General features: G+C 48.3%; 1 protein-coding gene across 5 annotated transcripts in view; it reads left to right on the top strand.

The window, feature by feature from the left end:
• MIA3 (MIA SH3 domain ER export factor 3) overlaps nt 1–17370 on the top strand; it is a 246190-nt gene that overhangs the window by 141289 nt on the left and 87531 nt on the right. For all 5 annotated transcript variants that reach the window (XM_029593146.1, XM_029593144.1, XM_029593143.1 and 2 more), the window contains exon 16: nt 5130–5185. In XM_029593146.1, coding sequence (XP_029449006.1) covers nt 5130–5185 — 56 coding nt within the window. The remainder of the gene's footprint in view (nt 1–5129; nt 5186–17370) is intronic.

Here is a 17370-nt window from a genome sequence, read left to right as displayed (position 1 = left end):
GTGTGGAGGTGCAAAACCTATAGTCTGGATCTCATGGCAACTTTTCTGAACACCAAGGCTCTGAGGTTCTACTCTCGTCAACGAGAGACAGGAGCGGAAGGGGTAGATGCCCTGGCTCTACCCTGGCCCATCTATGTTCTTCTGTACATATTCCCGCCTTGGCCGTTGATCGGCAGAGTACTCCGATGGATAGAGCGTCATCCGGCACGAGTAATTTTAGTAGCGCCGGAATGGCAGTGGCGTCTTTGGTTTGCGGACTTCTCAATCTAGTGAATGCAGGTCTACTGTGGTTTTCAACAGATCCAGATCTATTTCACCAAGGACCTGTTTGTTTAGAAGAAGTCGATCGCTTCTGTCTAGTGGTATGGCTTTTGAACGGCACCATCTAAGTGACAAGGGTTATTCTCCTGCAGTAGTTTCTACTCTCCTCCGGTCACGTAAAACCTCAACTAATCTCGCGTACGTTAGAGTGTGGAAAGTTTTTTGAGTCCTGGTGTCTCGAATGGGACGTTTCACCAACCCGAGCTTCAGTGTCAGATATTCTGTTTTTTCTTCAAGATTGTCTGTCCAAGGGCTTATCGTGCAGTTCCTTACGGGTGCAGGTAGCAGCTCTTGGTTGTTTGCTTGGGTCGGTGCAAGGCGGATCGTTGTTGGCGCATCCGGATGTAGCGCGTTTCCTCCGGGGAGCGAAGCATTTGCGTCCTCTGCTCAAACAGCCTTATCCACCTTGGAGTCTGAATTTGGTGCTTATAGCCTTGTTTGCTGCGCCCTTTGAACCTTTAAAGAGGGCGACACTGAAGGATCTTACCCTGAAGGTAATTTTTCTGGTCACCATTACTTCGGCTCGTAGAGTGTCGGAACCCCAGGCTCTTTCCTGTCGGGAACCCTTTTTGAGGATCTCAGATTCGGGGGTTTCGTTACGAACGGTTCCTTTCTTTCTTCCGAAGGTAGTGTCTTCCTTTCATGTCAATCAATCAGTGGAGCTTCTAGCCTTCGGGGATCTAGACCAGTCGGATCCTTTGTCCGGGGAGTTGCGGAAGCTGGATGTTCGCAGGGTGTTACTGCGATATTTGGAGGTTACTAATGAGTTTCGTATGTCGGACCATCTCTTTGTGCTCTGGAATGATCCTCTGCAGGGTCACATGGCCTCAAAAGCTAACATTGCTCAATGGATGAAAGAGACTATCTGCTCGGTTTATTTGTTACGGGGTAGATCTCTCCCAGTTGGACTCCGGACTCACTCCTGGGCAGAGAGTCATTTCGTTTCTCCAAAGGAGATCTGTAGAGCGGCTACCTGGAAGTCTGTGCATACTTTCGCAAGACACTATAGATTGGATGTGCAAGCTGCAGAATCAGGAGGATTTGGAGAAGGTGTGCTGAGAGCGGATCTCTCCAGATCCCATCCCAAGTAAGTGAAGCTCTGGTACATCCCAGCTTTCCTGTACGTACAGGGTACGTACAGGGAAAGGAAATTTAGTTTCTTACCTAATAATTTTCGTTCCTGTAGTACCACGGATCAGTCCAGAGTCCCACCCAAATGGAGTTATGTTAGTGGGGGAGAGAGTGGAGGACTATTAAAAAAAAAAAAAAAAAAAAAAAGTTTTCATTAACAGCTTACAAAACACTCCACACACTATCTTCCCCCCCAGCACATGTCTGGCCCCCACGCTCATGTTAAGGAACCTCTGAGCCACGTGTCCCACCCCCCAAAGTAATAACATCAAGATTAGTTATATTCGGCGGAGGCGCCAGGGCCTGGGGGCAGATGCATTCCCTTTTATCACACCCGACCGCTGGCGGAGGTAAATTATTTCCATGTGAAGCACAAACCCAGGATCCAGCTGCAGCGTCGGTGGTCCTCCTGTGGCTCTGGGTAAGAAATAAGAGTGGCCGGTCGAGGGAACACCAACAACAGGGGTGGATTGCAGGAAAATGTCAGCCCGGGGGATTTTTTTCTAAACCAGCCCCTAGATATCTGTTTGACTCCCTTGTGCATTCTCCTTGCAGCATGCGTTTCAAAAAGCACACCAAACTGACCCTTCATAGGTACCTGTGACCCGAAGCCTGGCAGAACTGAGCCAAAAAGATCTCCAACATAAATGTCACATTTTCCCTAAATAACTGTAGTAGAACACACCCTAGACTAGAGCGAGGCTGCTCATTTTAACACTTCTGCGCTAAGGCAATGAGAACCCAGCAGCCCGGGCACCGTCACCCTCTCTGGCGTGGCCTCTCTTCCGGATGTCTGCAGCAGTTCTGGGCAAACGTCTCTCTGCACAATTGCAAAGACACAATGCAGTGATTACCCAGAGCTCCCAAATATTTGTAGATATATATATCTATAAATAAAGAATGAGGTGAGTGGGCTGAGGGGATCCAGAGGGAAGGGAGTGGGGGTGAGGGAGGGATTTGTAAGGAAGGAAAGGGGAGACTGGAGGTGAGATGGGAGTTCAGAAGGGGATATGAAAGAGAAGGGGAGAATGAGTGGGAGTCCAAAAGGAGATGAGAGTCCCTTTCACATCTCCTTTTAAATCCCCACTTGTTCAGCCCTTTTCACATCCTATTTTGAGCTCCCATCTCCACTTTCCCCTTTCCTGTCACTCACACTCCCTTTCCTTCCCTTTGTCACTCACCCCATTCCCTTCCCTCTCACTAACCCTCTTTTCTTTCTCTCCCATTTGACTCAACCTCACCCCTCCCACTCACTCTTCTTTCCCTTTCCCCACTCCACCCCTTCCATTTGACTACTTAACCTCCCTGAGTCCCCCCCTCCGCCGGTGGTCGTCGCCTATCCTTTCTTCCTCCGGGTCACTCACCTCTATATTTGGGCCCAACCCACCTGTGCTTTTCTGTTGGCAAGATGTGGGAAGACACCCCCCCCCCCCCCCCAGCAGATTACTTACTAAGGAACCTGCCCCATGGCCGCGGATTCCTCTACTGCTCACTGGGAAGGGCCAGGGCCGCAGGGGAGTTTGTGGGTGGCGGAAGCTGGGGGACACATTCTGCCAGCGTCGTCTTCTAGTTTTGCACCACGCTTGGCCCCTGCCTAATTATAAAACCGCCGTGATTCTACAATTAGGCAGGGGGCGAGCGTGGTGCAAAACTGGAAAGCAGACACCAGCAGAAACTATGACTGCTCCTGCGCTCCCCCCCCCGTGAGACTGCGCAGACCCCGCGTAGCCGCAGCTCTGGCGCAGGACCGGCCCACACCTTCATTCATTAACAAAGAGCACGGCAAGAAGGAGGGGCCGGTCCTGCGCCAGAGCCGCGCCACCACGGGGTCTGCAATGAAGTACTTTTTTTTTTTTTTCTTAAGAATATAGGCCAGGCGAACCTACAGCAAATTTGCTCGGTCGCACTGGCAGCTGGAAATCTTGCTTTCGCTGCGAGGAAGTGAAGTTGGTGACGTCACTTGCTCCACCCCCTCACGTGCACCAGGCTTGCGCAACACACTAAAGTGTCGCGACACACACTTTGGAAAGCTCTGAATTAGACAAATTAAACTAAATTGTCTAATTCGTCCTGTTTCGGCAACCCTGAAAAACAAAGCAAATTGACCCTGCTACTCTCCTTGGCTTCTCTCATTGTATCCAATTGAAGCCAATCAAACCTAGTCACTCCTACCCTAGTTCCTCACTTACAGCCCCCAGCCTTAATCCCTCACACCCTGCCTGCCCTTCTAAGGCACCTCCTCATCGCCTTTCCTTTGCCCGCCCTCGTTCTGCTATTTTACAAAATTGCTCATTGTATCCGATGTAATTAATCTATTGCTAGTTGTAACTGCTGTAAATAGTCCCTTCTGTAAATAAGTTCCTCCTATTTCTTATTTTTGACGGTTGTTCCTTACTCTCTTTCACGCTACCTATCTTTCTCTCTCTTCTCCTGTCTCCCTTACCACCCTCCTTTTTTTCTGGCCTGCTCCCATCCCCTGCCCCCTGTTCATTGTAATTTCCTCCTTTAATTGAGTTACTTGTAAACCGGCGTGATGTACCATACGAACGTCGGTATATTAAAAGTTGTTAAATAAATAAATAAATAAATAAATATCCATCCCTTGTGTTACTGTACCCAGTGCATTCCTTGGCACCTGTTGCTGATTCTCTTTGTGTTACCATCCCCGTTGCATTCCTCTGCTCCTCTCGCTGTATCTGTCATATTGCTGTCCCTGATGTACTTCTTGGCTTTTGCGCTGTATCAGCCTTTTATGTTACGTTTTCCAGTGCACTTCTCAGTTCTTCTCGTTGTGTCTCGTGTTACCATCCTACTTTACTCTTTGGTCCTTGTTGCTGAATCCTCCTCTCCAGTTACGGTCCCACTGTACTTCCACCTCACAGGTTAAGGTAAATTACGGTATTGCAGAGCTGTTTATCATCAAAAAGGTGCATGGTTGTCATTCTGATGCAGTCACTTGTTATATAACTGTGTCTGAAGGAAGCCACTGCTTTTAATTGTAGTGCTTTCCTAGTTATATAATACTTTAAAACCAAAATATGCAACACACGAAGAAGAAAGTTGTTGCTACTATGCCAAAGCAAAATCAAATCCACACTTTTATATTATCATAAAATAGAATCCGGATAGTGGGCTTTAATAAAAGGAGTTTTGCTCCTGCTTCTTTTTTCTTGAAGCTCAGTCGGAGCTAGGGCTGGGATCTGGCATCATGAGCCATCATTTGCAACTACCTAGAGATTTTTCTATGTTTTATATCCCCTCTCAATTTACTTGAGTCCAGTAATTACAGTGAAAGTCCTGGGCTGGGGGCCATGCACCAAGGCTCTTTCTGGAACTCAGCAATCGGGGGCCTTAAAGCCAACCACTAAGTATCAGTACTGTGTGTCGTGTTTATGAGGCTGTGAGCATCCTCCATTCCAGCCAAACCCAGAGCTCTTAAGTACTTTGTGGCCAGCTTGCGTATGTGAAATTGTGTGGCCTCCATAACCTAAAGCAAGATTTTAAAGGAATTAAAATCCTCTAGGGCAGACCTAAGGAGGTTGATTGCATGCAAAGAAAAATTAATTTGCTACCTACCTTTGTATATTTTTGTGTTATCCTCATAGTTTTTATGTAAAATGTTTATTTCTGGTATCTTATCAAAAAACATATAAAAGAAATGCTGTTTTCTTTTCTAGATAAGCATCGAGAGAAGATGAAGGGCCAGATTAGGCAGCTGATGGATGTCTCCAGGGTATGTCACCTTATCTTGTCTTGCGATAAATACCAGGGAGTGGCACAGCACAGAGATCCTGCTCCTATTCTCTCTAACTTTCGCCTTCATATCTGTTTCCTAGTCATTATTAAACTAAAGACCCTTTGGCTTTTCTGAGGTGTCTGATCCCTGGTATACTGGGTTTCAGAGAAATAAAATCACTGTCTCAGTTGGCATTAAGGTCTTCCTCTGGGCTCCTATTTCTGTTTTGATTTATACCCTACCTTTCCAGTCCAACAAAGGACAGAGCAATGCGGCTTATAAAAAGAAAAATACAAATTACAGTATCAGCATATATATGAAATACAGTATAACCAGTGGCATAGCTACGGGTGGGCCGTGGCTCACCCACTTTGCGTTCAGGTCCACCTACTCAGAGTTGTTAGGTGCCTGAGAAGAGAAGCCTGATACAAGGCCGTTGCGGAGCTCATCCCACACGGCCTGAGAGGAGAAGCCAGATAGTTACAGGGCCATTGTGGAGCTCATCCTGCGTGGCCCAAAGAGAGAGGCCTGACTGTTGAAGGGCCATCGAGCTCATCCTGTGTGACCCGACGCCTGAGAGGAGGCCTGACCATCACAGGGCCATCGCGGAGCTCATCCTGTATGGCCCGAGAAGAGGCCTAACCGTTGCAGGGCCGTCTCGGATCTCATCCCATGCGGCCCAAGAAGAGAGGCCTGACCATCTTTGTGCAGAGCTCAACATGCATGACCAGCGAAGAGGCCTTGCAGCAAGTAGGCCTATAAGAGAGGGAGAAGCTCTGATAGAATGTGTGTGTGTTTGTATATGTATGAGAGAGAGAGACAGAATGAGAATGAGAAGAATCTATGTGTGCATGTGTGTGTGTGAGAGCATGGGAATGAGAAGGCTTGGTGTGTGTGTGTATGAGAGCATGGCAGTGAGAAGGCTGGGTGTGTATGAATGAAAAAAAGCTTGTGAGTGTGAGAGAGCTTGTGGGAGTGAAAGCCTGCATGAGGGAGAGAGCATGTAAGAGAGCCTGTGTGTGTGTTTGAGTAGAAACCTTCGTGTGCGAGTGGCAGCCTGGGTAAAAGTGTGTGGGAATGGGAGCCTGCGTGTGAGAGAGAGTATGAGAGTGGAAGCCTCTGTGTATGTGGGAGTGGCAGTGGCAGCCTGCTTGTGAGAGCCTGTGTGCTTGTGTGGGAATATGAACCTGTGTGTGAGAGAGAATGTAAGAGTGAGAGCATGTGTGTGTCTGTGAGGGAGAATGGAAGTCTGATTGTGAGAGCGTGAGCCTGTGTGTGTGTGGGGGGGGGGAGTGGGAACCTGTGAGTGAGAGCCTGCATGTGAGAGAGCATGCAAAAGTTGGGAGCCTGTGTGAGAGAGAGCATGTGTTTGAGAGAGTGCATGTGAGAGAGAATCTGTGAAGGAAGAAGGAAAGAAGAAGAGGAGAGAGCAGAAACAAAAAGAGATCCTGAAAAAGGAATTAGGAAAAGATAGCAAGGAGAACAAAGAAACTGGGACCAACTGATTAGAAATTAAGACCACACAACAAAGGTAAAAAAAATTATTTTGACTTTCAGCAATTGGAATATGCCATCTTTGGGAATGTGCATTTCTTATATATTTATATTTTGCTGTTTCTTCAGGATTCACAGAAGCTGAGGCTGGTTTCTCAGGTTTTCCATTTCAGTTTTGTCTGCATCTTTGTTTCTAATTTGTAGTGCCTTATTCTGTATTGGGTAAGAGTCTGTCTGTGTTGCACATGTGTGACAGAAGTGCAGTATTTTGGCTAGTGTGTAGTTTCTCTGTAGATATTTGTAGAGGTTTCGCTTGTTCTGTATGCCCACTACGTAGTGTATTAGTGTTCTAGGGCTTGGTGTAATGCTTTTCTTTGCTGCCTATTTGTAGATAAGGTTGCTGCTGTTTGAGTCCTGAGAGTTACTGCTGGTATGGTATGGTATTTATTTATTTATTTAACACTTTTCTATACCGACCTTCATGGACAAAAACCATATCGGATCGGTTTACATCGAACAGGGTAAACAACTGAAGTGCCAACTAACTTAACTAACTAACTTATGGCATAAGAAGGTTATAGGTGGTGTGATTTTGTTTTTGTAGGGATTTGTCTTACTTCACAAAGTGTTTGGCATTGGAGGGAGTTTGTTTAGCTGTCACTAAGTTGGCACCAGCATTTGAATATATTTTTTCTGAATGTCCTAGTTCTGTTCTGCACCTGTTGCAAATCTTAAGTTCTTATGATGATGATTTTGATTATTGCTGTTTTATTGTATTTATATTCTCTGAATTTTTGGAAAGAGGATTCATAAAAGAATACATTTATATTTATTTTATTACATAATTGGATCTGATGTTTGTTAAACTTCTGTTACTTTTTACATGATGTGTATTTATAAACTGCAATAAATATTAAATAAATTAATATAGATTAATAAGGTATTCTCACAGGACAAGCAGGATGGTAGTCCTCACATATGGGTGACATCACAGGATGAAGCCCAATCATGGAACACTTTTGTCAAAGTTTCTAGAACTTTGACTGGCACCTACTGGGCATGCTCAGCATGGCACTAACCCTGCAGCCAGCAGGGGTCCCCCTTCAGTCTTCTTTTTTCCACGCAGCAGTAGCCACGCGGTTAAGGCGCTCCGCAGAGATTCCTGACAGTAATTTTCCTCACAGAATTACTAAAAACTTTCTTATCCACAGGGGTCCCTCCTTCAACTTTTTCAAGCCGCAGTACTCCGGTAAGTTTTTTACCCGTTTTCGGTCGATTCCCGTCGAGTTTGGCCCTCGCGGCCTACTGGCCGTCGACCTTACCGCGGCTTAAATATTTCAAGGCCATAGCGTCGGGGTTCCGTCGGTGCCTGGATTGTAACCGCACCATGTCCATAACAGAGCCTCATAAGGTCTGTGTAATGTGTCTCGGATGTGAGCACAATGTCCTGACCTGCACTAAATGTGCCCTAATGACACCAAAAGGTCGCAAGGCCAGAATGGAGAAGATGGAACTTCTCTTCTGTGCTCAAACCCTGACGCCGTCAATTGCATCGACGTCGTCAGAACCGGCACCATCCACTTTGCAACAGTATCGACCACCGGCCGGTGACCGTCCAGCATCGACGACTTCTCGGCCTCCAACTCCCTCTACACCCCCTCAAGACCGAGGGGATCGTAGAGACAGACATCGCCATCGAGGGAGCGAAATCATCGACCTCGCCATCGTCTGAGCCGCCGTCGAAGAAACCCCGTCCATAAAAGGCACCGACCTTTTCTGCGACTGGGTCACCGAGGCAACCCTCACCTGGATGGGTATCGGGAGCCGCGACTCCGCCTTTAACGGTGGTCCCTCCGGCTATACCTCTGCCTCCTTCTCCCCTTCCGGAGCTGGGGCTGATTGCTCCAGGTCTCCATGAAGAACTGGACCGGATGGTTCAGGAGGCCATTGACAAGGCGATGCATTGACTACAAGTTCCTCCGGCACAGACACCAGTGCCGGTCACGGAGCCGACCACGACCCGATTCCGGCAGCATTGGCCCCGCTGCTCTCGAGGATGGAAGTGCTTATTGCCGCTTTTCCACCGATGGATCCTGGGTCACCGAAGGCTCCAGTGCCTTCCCTGCTTACTATGTCATCGGGAGGAGAAACACCGTTCTGCATCCCTCCTTCGGGAGTCTTACCGATGCCTCAACCATCGATGCCGATGCGTCCAAAACCACCGATCCATCCATCGATGCCCGCACCGGTGCCTTTAATGCCTTCATTGGTGCCTCCAGTTTTTCCTTCGGTTTCTTCAGAGCCTAGACTTGGACCTTCAAGAATTCCGCCCCGTCCCCCTCTAGTTTCTAGAGGGGCAGGTGCTGATCCCGATGATACCTGGACTGATGATTCTTCACCAGACACCGATGACTTGCCTTCACCACCTTCTCCTACTGAGAGCAGGAAGCATTCTCCTCCAGAGGACCTTTCCTTTATAAATTTTGTGAAGGAGATATCTGAATTGGTTCCCTTCCAATTGCAGACCGAACAAGATGACAGGCATCAAATGATGGAGCTATTGCAATTCCTGGATGCTCCCAAGGAAATAACCTCCATCCCTATTCACCAGGTTCTTCTGGATCTCCTCAAGAAGAACTGGGAACATCCTGGCTCTATTGCTCCAGTCAACAGGAAAGCTGACACCACTTATTTGGTACAGTCAGCCCCAGGTTTTCAAAAACCTCAGTTGGATCACCAATCTGTGGTTATAGAATCGGCCCAAAAGAGGGCAAGGAGATCGAAACACCACTCTTCCTTTCCCCCAGGCAAGGAGCAGAAATTTTCTAGATGCCATTGGTCGCCGTGTCTTCCAGGGCACAATGCTCATCTCCCGTATTGCCTCTTATCAGCTCTATAAGACCCAATACAACAGGGTCTTATTTAAGCAGATACAAGAATTGACAGACTCCCTGCCTCAACAGTTCCAAGATCAACTTCAAACCCTAGTGAACAAGGGCTTTGAGGCAGGCAAGCATGAGATAAGATCATCTTATGATATCTTTGACACTGCTACCAGGGTATCTGCAGCGGCTATTTCAGCAAGAAGATGGGCCTGGCTCAAGTCTTCGGACCTTCGCCCTGAAGTACAGGACAGATTATCCGACCTGCCCTGTGTAGGAGACAATCTGTTTGGCGAGAAGATTCAACTAACGGTGGCGGAACTCAAGGACCATCATGAGACCCTGAGACAGCTCTCTCTGATGCCTTCTGAGTATTCCTCAAAACAGCCACTCCGAAAGGACGCTAAGAAGTCATTCTTCCGTCTGAAGAAATCCTACCCACCACCATCTAGAACTTGTTCTACGAGACCTTTCCAAAAAACCCAGTCTCGTCAACTACGAAAACAAAAGCCTCAAGCAGCTCATCAGCCGGGCCCTGCTTCCAGTTTTTGACTCCTGCATAGGGAGCAGCAGCCAGCTTCCACTGCCACAGATACCAGTGGGAGGTCATTTGTGCCATTTCAACAACAGGTGGCACTCAATCACCTCAGACCAGTGGGTCCTGGCGATAATCACTGAAGGTTATCATCTGAATCTTCTCTCCATTCCACCGGACTCCACACCTCTACCGACGTGGAGAACATCCAACCACTCCATCCTCCTGGAACAGGAGGTCTCCCTCCTCCAGGCCAAAGCAATAGAACCAGTACCCTACTCTCAGCACGGCCTAGGGTTCTATTCCCGGTACTTTCTAATCCCCAAAAAATCGGGAGGCATTCTTCCATTATGGACCTTCGTACCCTCAACAAGTACCTCCATCAAGATAAGTTCAAAATGGTAACCTTGGGTTCTCTTCTTCCTCTTTTGCAAAGAGGAGACTGGCTCTGCTCTCTAGACCTCCAGGACGCATACACACATATTGCGATAACTCCATCTCATTGCAGATACCTGAGATTTCTGGTAGGCCCCAAGCACTATCAATATCGAGTGCTTCCATTCGGCCTCGCGTCTGCACCACGACTCTTCACAAAATGCCTCGTAGTAGTTGCAGCCTTCCTCAGGACTCAGTGTTCACGTCTACCCCTATCTAGACTATTGGTTGATCAGGGCTCCCACTCAGCAAACTGCTCTGTCGTCCCTACATCTTATTTTCCATACTCTGATTTCGCTAGGATTTCTCGTCCGCTATTACAAATCCTACTTAGTCCCATCTCAAACTTTATCATTCATAGGGGCAGTGCAAGCAAAAGCCTTTCTGCCTCGACAGCGAGCTCTCACTCTCGTCTCTCTCGCACACCAGCTACAGTCGCAGCACCGCACAACTGCACGCCACTTCCTCATCCTGCTGGGACACATGGTATCCTCAGTTCAGGTTACCCCAATGGCCCGCTTGGCCATGACAGTTATGCAGTGGACTCTAAGGTCACAATGGACTCAATCCATTCTGCCCCTGTCGACCATTGTCCACGTTACCGACTCACTCCGTCAGTCTCTAGCTTGGTGGAAAAATCACATCAATCTACGCCAAGGCTTGCCCTTCCAGGCTCCAGACCCACAAATAATTCTCACCACCGATGCTTCCAATCTCGGCTGGGGAGCCCATGTTGCCGAACTGCAGACACAAGGATCTTGGTCTCCAGAGGAAGCCAAACACCAAATAAATTTCCTGGAACTTCGAGCAATCAGATATGCTCTCAGAGTATTTCCGGATTGCCTATCTAATCAAGTCATCCTGATTCAAACGGACAACCAGGTGGCCATGTGGTACATCAGCAAACAGGGAGGGATGGGCTCCTACCTTCTGTGTCAGGAAGCTGCACGGATATGGGTGGAGGCCATCTCCCACTCTATGTACCTCAGGGCCACCTACTTGCCGGGAGTGGACAATGTGTTGGCAGACAAGCTGAGTCACACCTTTCAACCACACGAGTGGTCTCTCAACCCATCAGTAGCGAACTCGATCTTCCACCAGTGGGGTTATCCTCAAATAGACCTCTTTGCGCCACCTCAAAATCGCAAAGTAGACAACCTCTGCTCTCTCACTCACAGCCAACACTATCTTCCAAGAGACGCGTTCTCCCTCTCATGGGCAACCGGTCTCCTATACGCATTCCTTCCACTTCTCTCGAAGACTCTCATAGAAACATAGAAATGACGGCAGAAGAAGACCAAACGGCCCATCCAGTCTGCCCAGCAAGCTTCACATTTTTTTCTCATACTTATCTGTTTCTCTTAGCTCTTTGGTTCTATTTCTCTTCCACCCCCACCATTAATGTAGAGAGCAGTGATGGAGCTGCAACCAAGTGAAATATCAAGCTTGATTAGTTAGGGGTAGTAGGGGTAGTAACCGCCGCAATAAGCAAGCTACACCCATGTTTATTTGTTTTACCCAGACTGTGTTATTCAGCCCTTATTGGTTGTTTTTCTTCTCCCCTGCCGTTGAAGCAGGGAGCTATGCTGGATATGCGTGTAGTATCAGTTTTTCTTCTCCCCTGCCGTTGAAGCAGAGAGCTATGCTGGATATGCGTGAAGTATCAGTTTTTCTTCTCCCCTGCGGTTGAAGCAGGATATGCATTGAAAGTGAAGTATCAGGCTTATTTGGTTTGGGGTAGTAACCGCCGTAACAAGCCAGCTACTCCCCGCTTTGTGAGTGCGAATCCTTTTTTCTTCTCCCCTGCCGTTGAAGCAGAGAGCTATGCTGGATATGCGTGAAGTATCAGTTTTCTTCTCCCCTGCCGTTGAAGCAGAGAGCTATGCGTGAAGTATCAGTTTTTCTTCTCCCCTGCCGTTGAAGCAGAGAGCTATGCTGGATATGCATTGAAGTGAAGTATCAGGCTTATTTGGTTTGGGGTAGTAACCGCCGTAACAAGCCAGCTACTCCCCACTTTGTGAGTGCGAATCCTTTTTTCCACATTTCCTCTTGCTGTTGTAGCTTAGAGTGATGTTGGAGTCACAGTAACCATGTGTATGTTTATTGAATAAGGGTATTATCTCCAGGCAGTAGCCGTCATTCTGGCGAGCCACCCACTCTTTATTGACGGCCTCTTGATTTTATGGATCCACAGTGTTTATCCCACGCCCCTTTGAAGTCCTTCACAGTTCTGGTCTTCACCACTTCCTTCGGAAGGGCATTCCAGGCATCCACCACCCTCTCCGTGAAGAAATACTTCCTGACATTGGTTCTGAATCTTCCTCCCTGGAGCTTCAAATCGTGACCCCTGGTTCTGCTGATTTTTTTCCTATGGAAAAGGTTTGTCGTTGTCATTGGATCATTAAAACCTTTCAAGTATCTGAAAGTCTGTATCATATCACCTCTGCTCCTCCTTTCCTCCAGGGTGTACATATTTAGATTCTTCAATCTCTCCTCATAAGTCATTTGATGAAGACCTTCCACCTTTTTGGTCACCCTTCTCTGGACCGCCTCCATCTTGTCTCTGTCTCTTCGGAGATACGGTCTCCAGAACTGAACACAATACTCCAGGTGAGGTCTCACCAAGGACCTGTACAAGGGGATAATCACTTCCCTTTTCTTACTCGATATTCCTCTCTCTATGCAGCCCAGCATTCTTCTGGCTTTAGCTATCGCCTTGTCACATTGTTTCGCCGACGTGAAGTTACGTCAGGACAAGGGAACCATGATCCTGATAGCTCCTTACTGGCCATGCCAAATGTGGGCTCCAATACTTCAGGATCTCTCCATTCGCAGGCACATTCCCTTAGGAAAGGACCCGCTTCTGATCACTCAAAACGACGGGTGCCTACACCATTCAATCTTCAAGCCTTGTCCCTGACGGCCTGGATGTTGAAAGGTTAATTCTTCAGCCAATTAACCTTTCGGAACCAGTTTCCAGTGTCCTGATTGCTTCACGGAAGCCTTCCACGAGAAAATCCTACCTTTACAAATGGAACAGGTTTAACTCATGGTGCTCTTCTCAATCCATTGACCCCTTTACCTGTCCCACCACGAAGTTTCTAGACTATATCTGGCACTTGTCAGAATCAGGTCTAAAAACTTCCTCCATCAGAATGCATGTCAGTGTGGTAGCCGCCTTCCATAAAGGTATCGGGGACATTCCTATTTCAGTACAGCCCCTCGTAACAAGTTTTCTGAAGGGCTTGCTTCACCTCAAGCCTCCAATACACCCTCCGGCCCCTTCTTGATACTCAACCTGGTTTTGGGTCGGCTCATGAAACCACCATTCGAGCCTCTCCATTCCTGTGATCTTCGCTATCTCACATGGAAAGTGATTTTCCTTTTGGCAATCACTTCTGCTCGCAGAGTTAGTGAGTTACAGGCTCTAGTTACCTATCCGCCTTACACTAAACTTCTGCAGGACCGGGCAGTACGCCGCACTCACCCTAAGTTCTTACCTAAGGTAGTATCGGAGTTTCATCTCATTCAATCCATTATACTACCTACCTTTTTTCCCAGGCCCCATTCCAATCCAGGAGAGCAGGCTCTGCATACCCTTGACTGTAAACGGGCTCTAGCATTCTACCTAGACCGTACAGTTGCCCACAGGAAAAGCACTCAATTGTTTGTCTCTTTCCATTCCAACAAATTGGGGCAGCCTTTGGGTAAGCAGACTCTCTCCTCCTGGTTAGCGGACTGCATATCCTTTTGCTATCAGCAAGCAGGCATTCCACTTCAAGACCGTGTTAAAGCATACTCTGTGAGGGCCATGGTGACTTCAGTAGTGCACCTACGCTCGGTGCCGCTTCCTGACATTTGCAGGGCTGCCACCTGGAGTTCTCTCCATACCTTTACAGCCCATTATTGCTTAGACAAGGCCGGAAGACAAGATTCCATCTTCGGCCAGTCTGTCTTGCGCAACCTATTTACAACTTGATGTACCAACACCCTTCCGCCTGCCCGTTGGGGTTCAGGATGCCCTCCGCTAAATTCCACCCCAGTCCTACTGCCTTTGCACAACTGGGTACATTTGGTGCATATTCGGACATCCTCAGCTCGGTACTCACCCATATGTGAGGACTACCATCCTGCTTGTCCTGTGAGAAAGCAAATGTTGCTTACCTGTAACAGGTGTTCTCACAGGACAGCAGGATGTTAGTCCTCACGAAACCTGTCCGCCACCCCGCAGTGTTGGGTTCGTTACGTTTCTTATTTTATTTTTCGGCACTTCCTGTATATTTTAAACAAGACTGAAGGGGGACCCCTGCTGGCTGCAGGGTTAGTGCCATGCTGGGCATGCCCAGTAGGTGCCAGTCAAAGTTCTAGAAACTTTGACAAAAGTGTTCCGTGATTGGGCTCCATCCTGTGATGTCACCCTTATATGAGGACTAACATCCTGCTGTCCTGTGAGAACACCTGTTACAGGTAAGCAACATTTGCTTTTATAATGCTGGTGAGTGCTTGAAATAATAGAATTAAAATATTTTAAAGCATCATTCATGATAAACTACTCAGAAATCCATTGTCAGAAGCACTCTAAGGCATTATTTATTGATAAGAGTACAAATAGTAGGGCCTAGACATGTATGTCAACTGCCCACCCATGTTAACCTTGGGCCCCCCCAAAAAGTTCATTTCTGGCTATACCACTGAGTATAACATATGGAAAAAAACATAAATGTAATACAAAATTATACATACTACAGTACATTTTAAATACTAAAACAAATCCAATAAAAACATCACATTTCCTAGCGTGTAGCCAGATGGACTCAGGACCAGTGGGTTATGTGCTCTTCTGCTAGCAGATGGGAGACTGAGTCAAATTTCAAAGCTGACGTCACCCTAGATATACCCCTGCAGTGACCTCTCGTCTCCTAGCAGATGTGGACACTATCCCACACACTAGCACAGTGTTAGGAAATTACAGCAAGAAGACAAAATTTACCTTAAGACGAACCCCGCTCTCCTGCGGTGATACCTAAGGGTCCCTCCCCCAGTTGAGAAGTCCTAAGGTGACTTCAATATCCCTCAGAGGTGAGCCTTGGTCCGGTAGCCAGTAACCCCGGCGTGGACTTACCCCCTAGAGCGGCTGAAAGGCAGCTGGTGCACATCCAAGCACGGCGGTGAAGGTAAAGCCCTCTCCCCCATAGCTGGAGACCATCCCGGCATGCGATCGGTAAGCGCCGAGACCAGGTAAGAGGAAAACTTAAACTAAGGTCTCCGGTCCCGATTCTGAATTTCACCCTAGAGGTAAAAGGGAGCACCGATCGGGTTGAGCAGCCTTGGTTGGACTAGGCCCCGGTCTGGTGCAGGGGCGTGGAGACCATCGGGCGGGCGCTATCTTACGCATGGGGGCGTCGGCGCCATCTTCCCTTCTCGTCCGGTGGTACTCGCGGGGCAGGCTGGTCGGTCAGTGTGCCCAACTTGTGCGCCTTCAAGGTAGACGCGCACACAACCACGCGCACAGCCATGCTTAAGCTACACGCGCGCATTGTGCTCACGCGCATAACTATGCGCACATTGAAGTACATTACCTGTGCGCCTAGACATAGAGGCAATGGCACTGGCGTCCAAGAAACCCAGAAGGCACTCTCTTTGCACAGCCTCCCACATCAGAGTCGCACAGCCGGAACTGGAATCCTGCCTGTGTCATCATTGCGAAGAATCCCAGGGGGGTACCAAAGCCTTGTCCCTCTCTATTTGAGGATGGGTCCGGAGCTACTACAGATGATAGCACCCTGGATCTATGCAACTTCAAAATGGCTTCTCCACAAGAGGGCACCTCAGGGGCTCCTACTCAGACTCCCCCGGGGACTAACATGGACCCAGGGACCTTCTCCTGGTTAGAGTTTTTCCAAGGGCTGCAAGCCTTCGTTCAGGCGCAATCAGTCCCGGCTGCAACCCGGGTTCAACCCCTGTTGGAAGCACATGATCCTCCCGGTCCAGCTCGGATGCCTCGAGATATGCCTCGCCTATCCAAGAATTTCCCTGACAGGGACCCAAACACCTCAGATGATGATGGCGGCTCCTTGGAAGAAGAAGAAATCCCTCCAAGCCTGGAACCATACAGAACCATACTTCGCGTCTTCCACAAGGATGAATTACCAGCTCTTATTTCCCAGACTCTGAAGACTCTGGGTATTCCATACACGGACCCTATGGTGGAACCAAAGAAGAATCCCATCTTGGTGTCCCTTCGTAAAGCCTCATGCTACTTCCCAATGATGGAAGCCATCCAGGAACTGATTGACCTGAAGTGGGATGCCCCGGAGGCCAGCTTTAAAGGAGGTTGGGCCTTGGAAGCCTTGTACCCTCTGGAACCAGCGACCAAGGAACGCCTGCGTTTTCTGAAAGTGGACGCCATGGTCTGTGCCGTCTCAAAGCGAACAACCATTCCCGTTGAGGGAGGGGTTGCATTGAAGGATACTCAGAATAGACTATTAGAATCCATCCTTAAGCAGGCCTTTGTCGCAACAGCAGTGACACTGCAGATTGCTTCCTGCTTTGCATTGGTGGCACGTTCCTGTTGGTTCCTCTCGAGAGAGGCAAACAACTCAGGAATGTATACCGGTGAAACGATTGAACCTGCAGCAGCCTTTCTGACGGCGCAAGCTCAGATCTGGTGCATATCTCAGCCAGAGGAGTAGCCTCTGTAGTGGCGGCCAGAAGACAGTTATGGTTGTGGAATTGGTCTGCAGACGCGACCTCTAAAGCGAATCTCACAAGGGTGGCCTTTAAAGGATCTCTCTTATTTGGAAGCAAATTGGAGAAGTTAGCAAGTGGGGCAAATC

Source organism: Rhinatrema bivittatum, chromosome 3 (assembly GCF_901001135.1).
Source record: "Rhinatrema bivittatum chromosome 3, aRhiBiv1.1, whole genome shotgun sequence".
Lineage (NCBI taxonomy): Eukaryota > Metazoa > Chordata > Amphibia > Gymnophiona > Rhinatrematidae > Rhinatrema > Rhinatrema bivittatum.
This window is presented reverse-complemented; position numbering and strand designations above follow the sequence as displayed.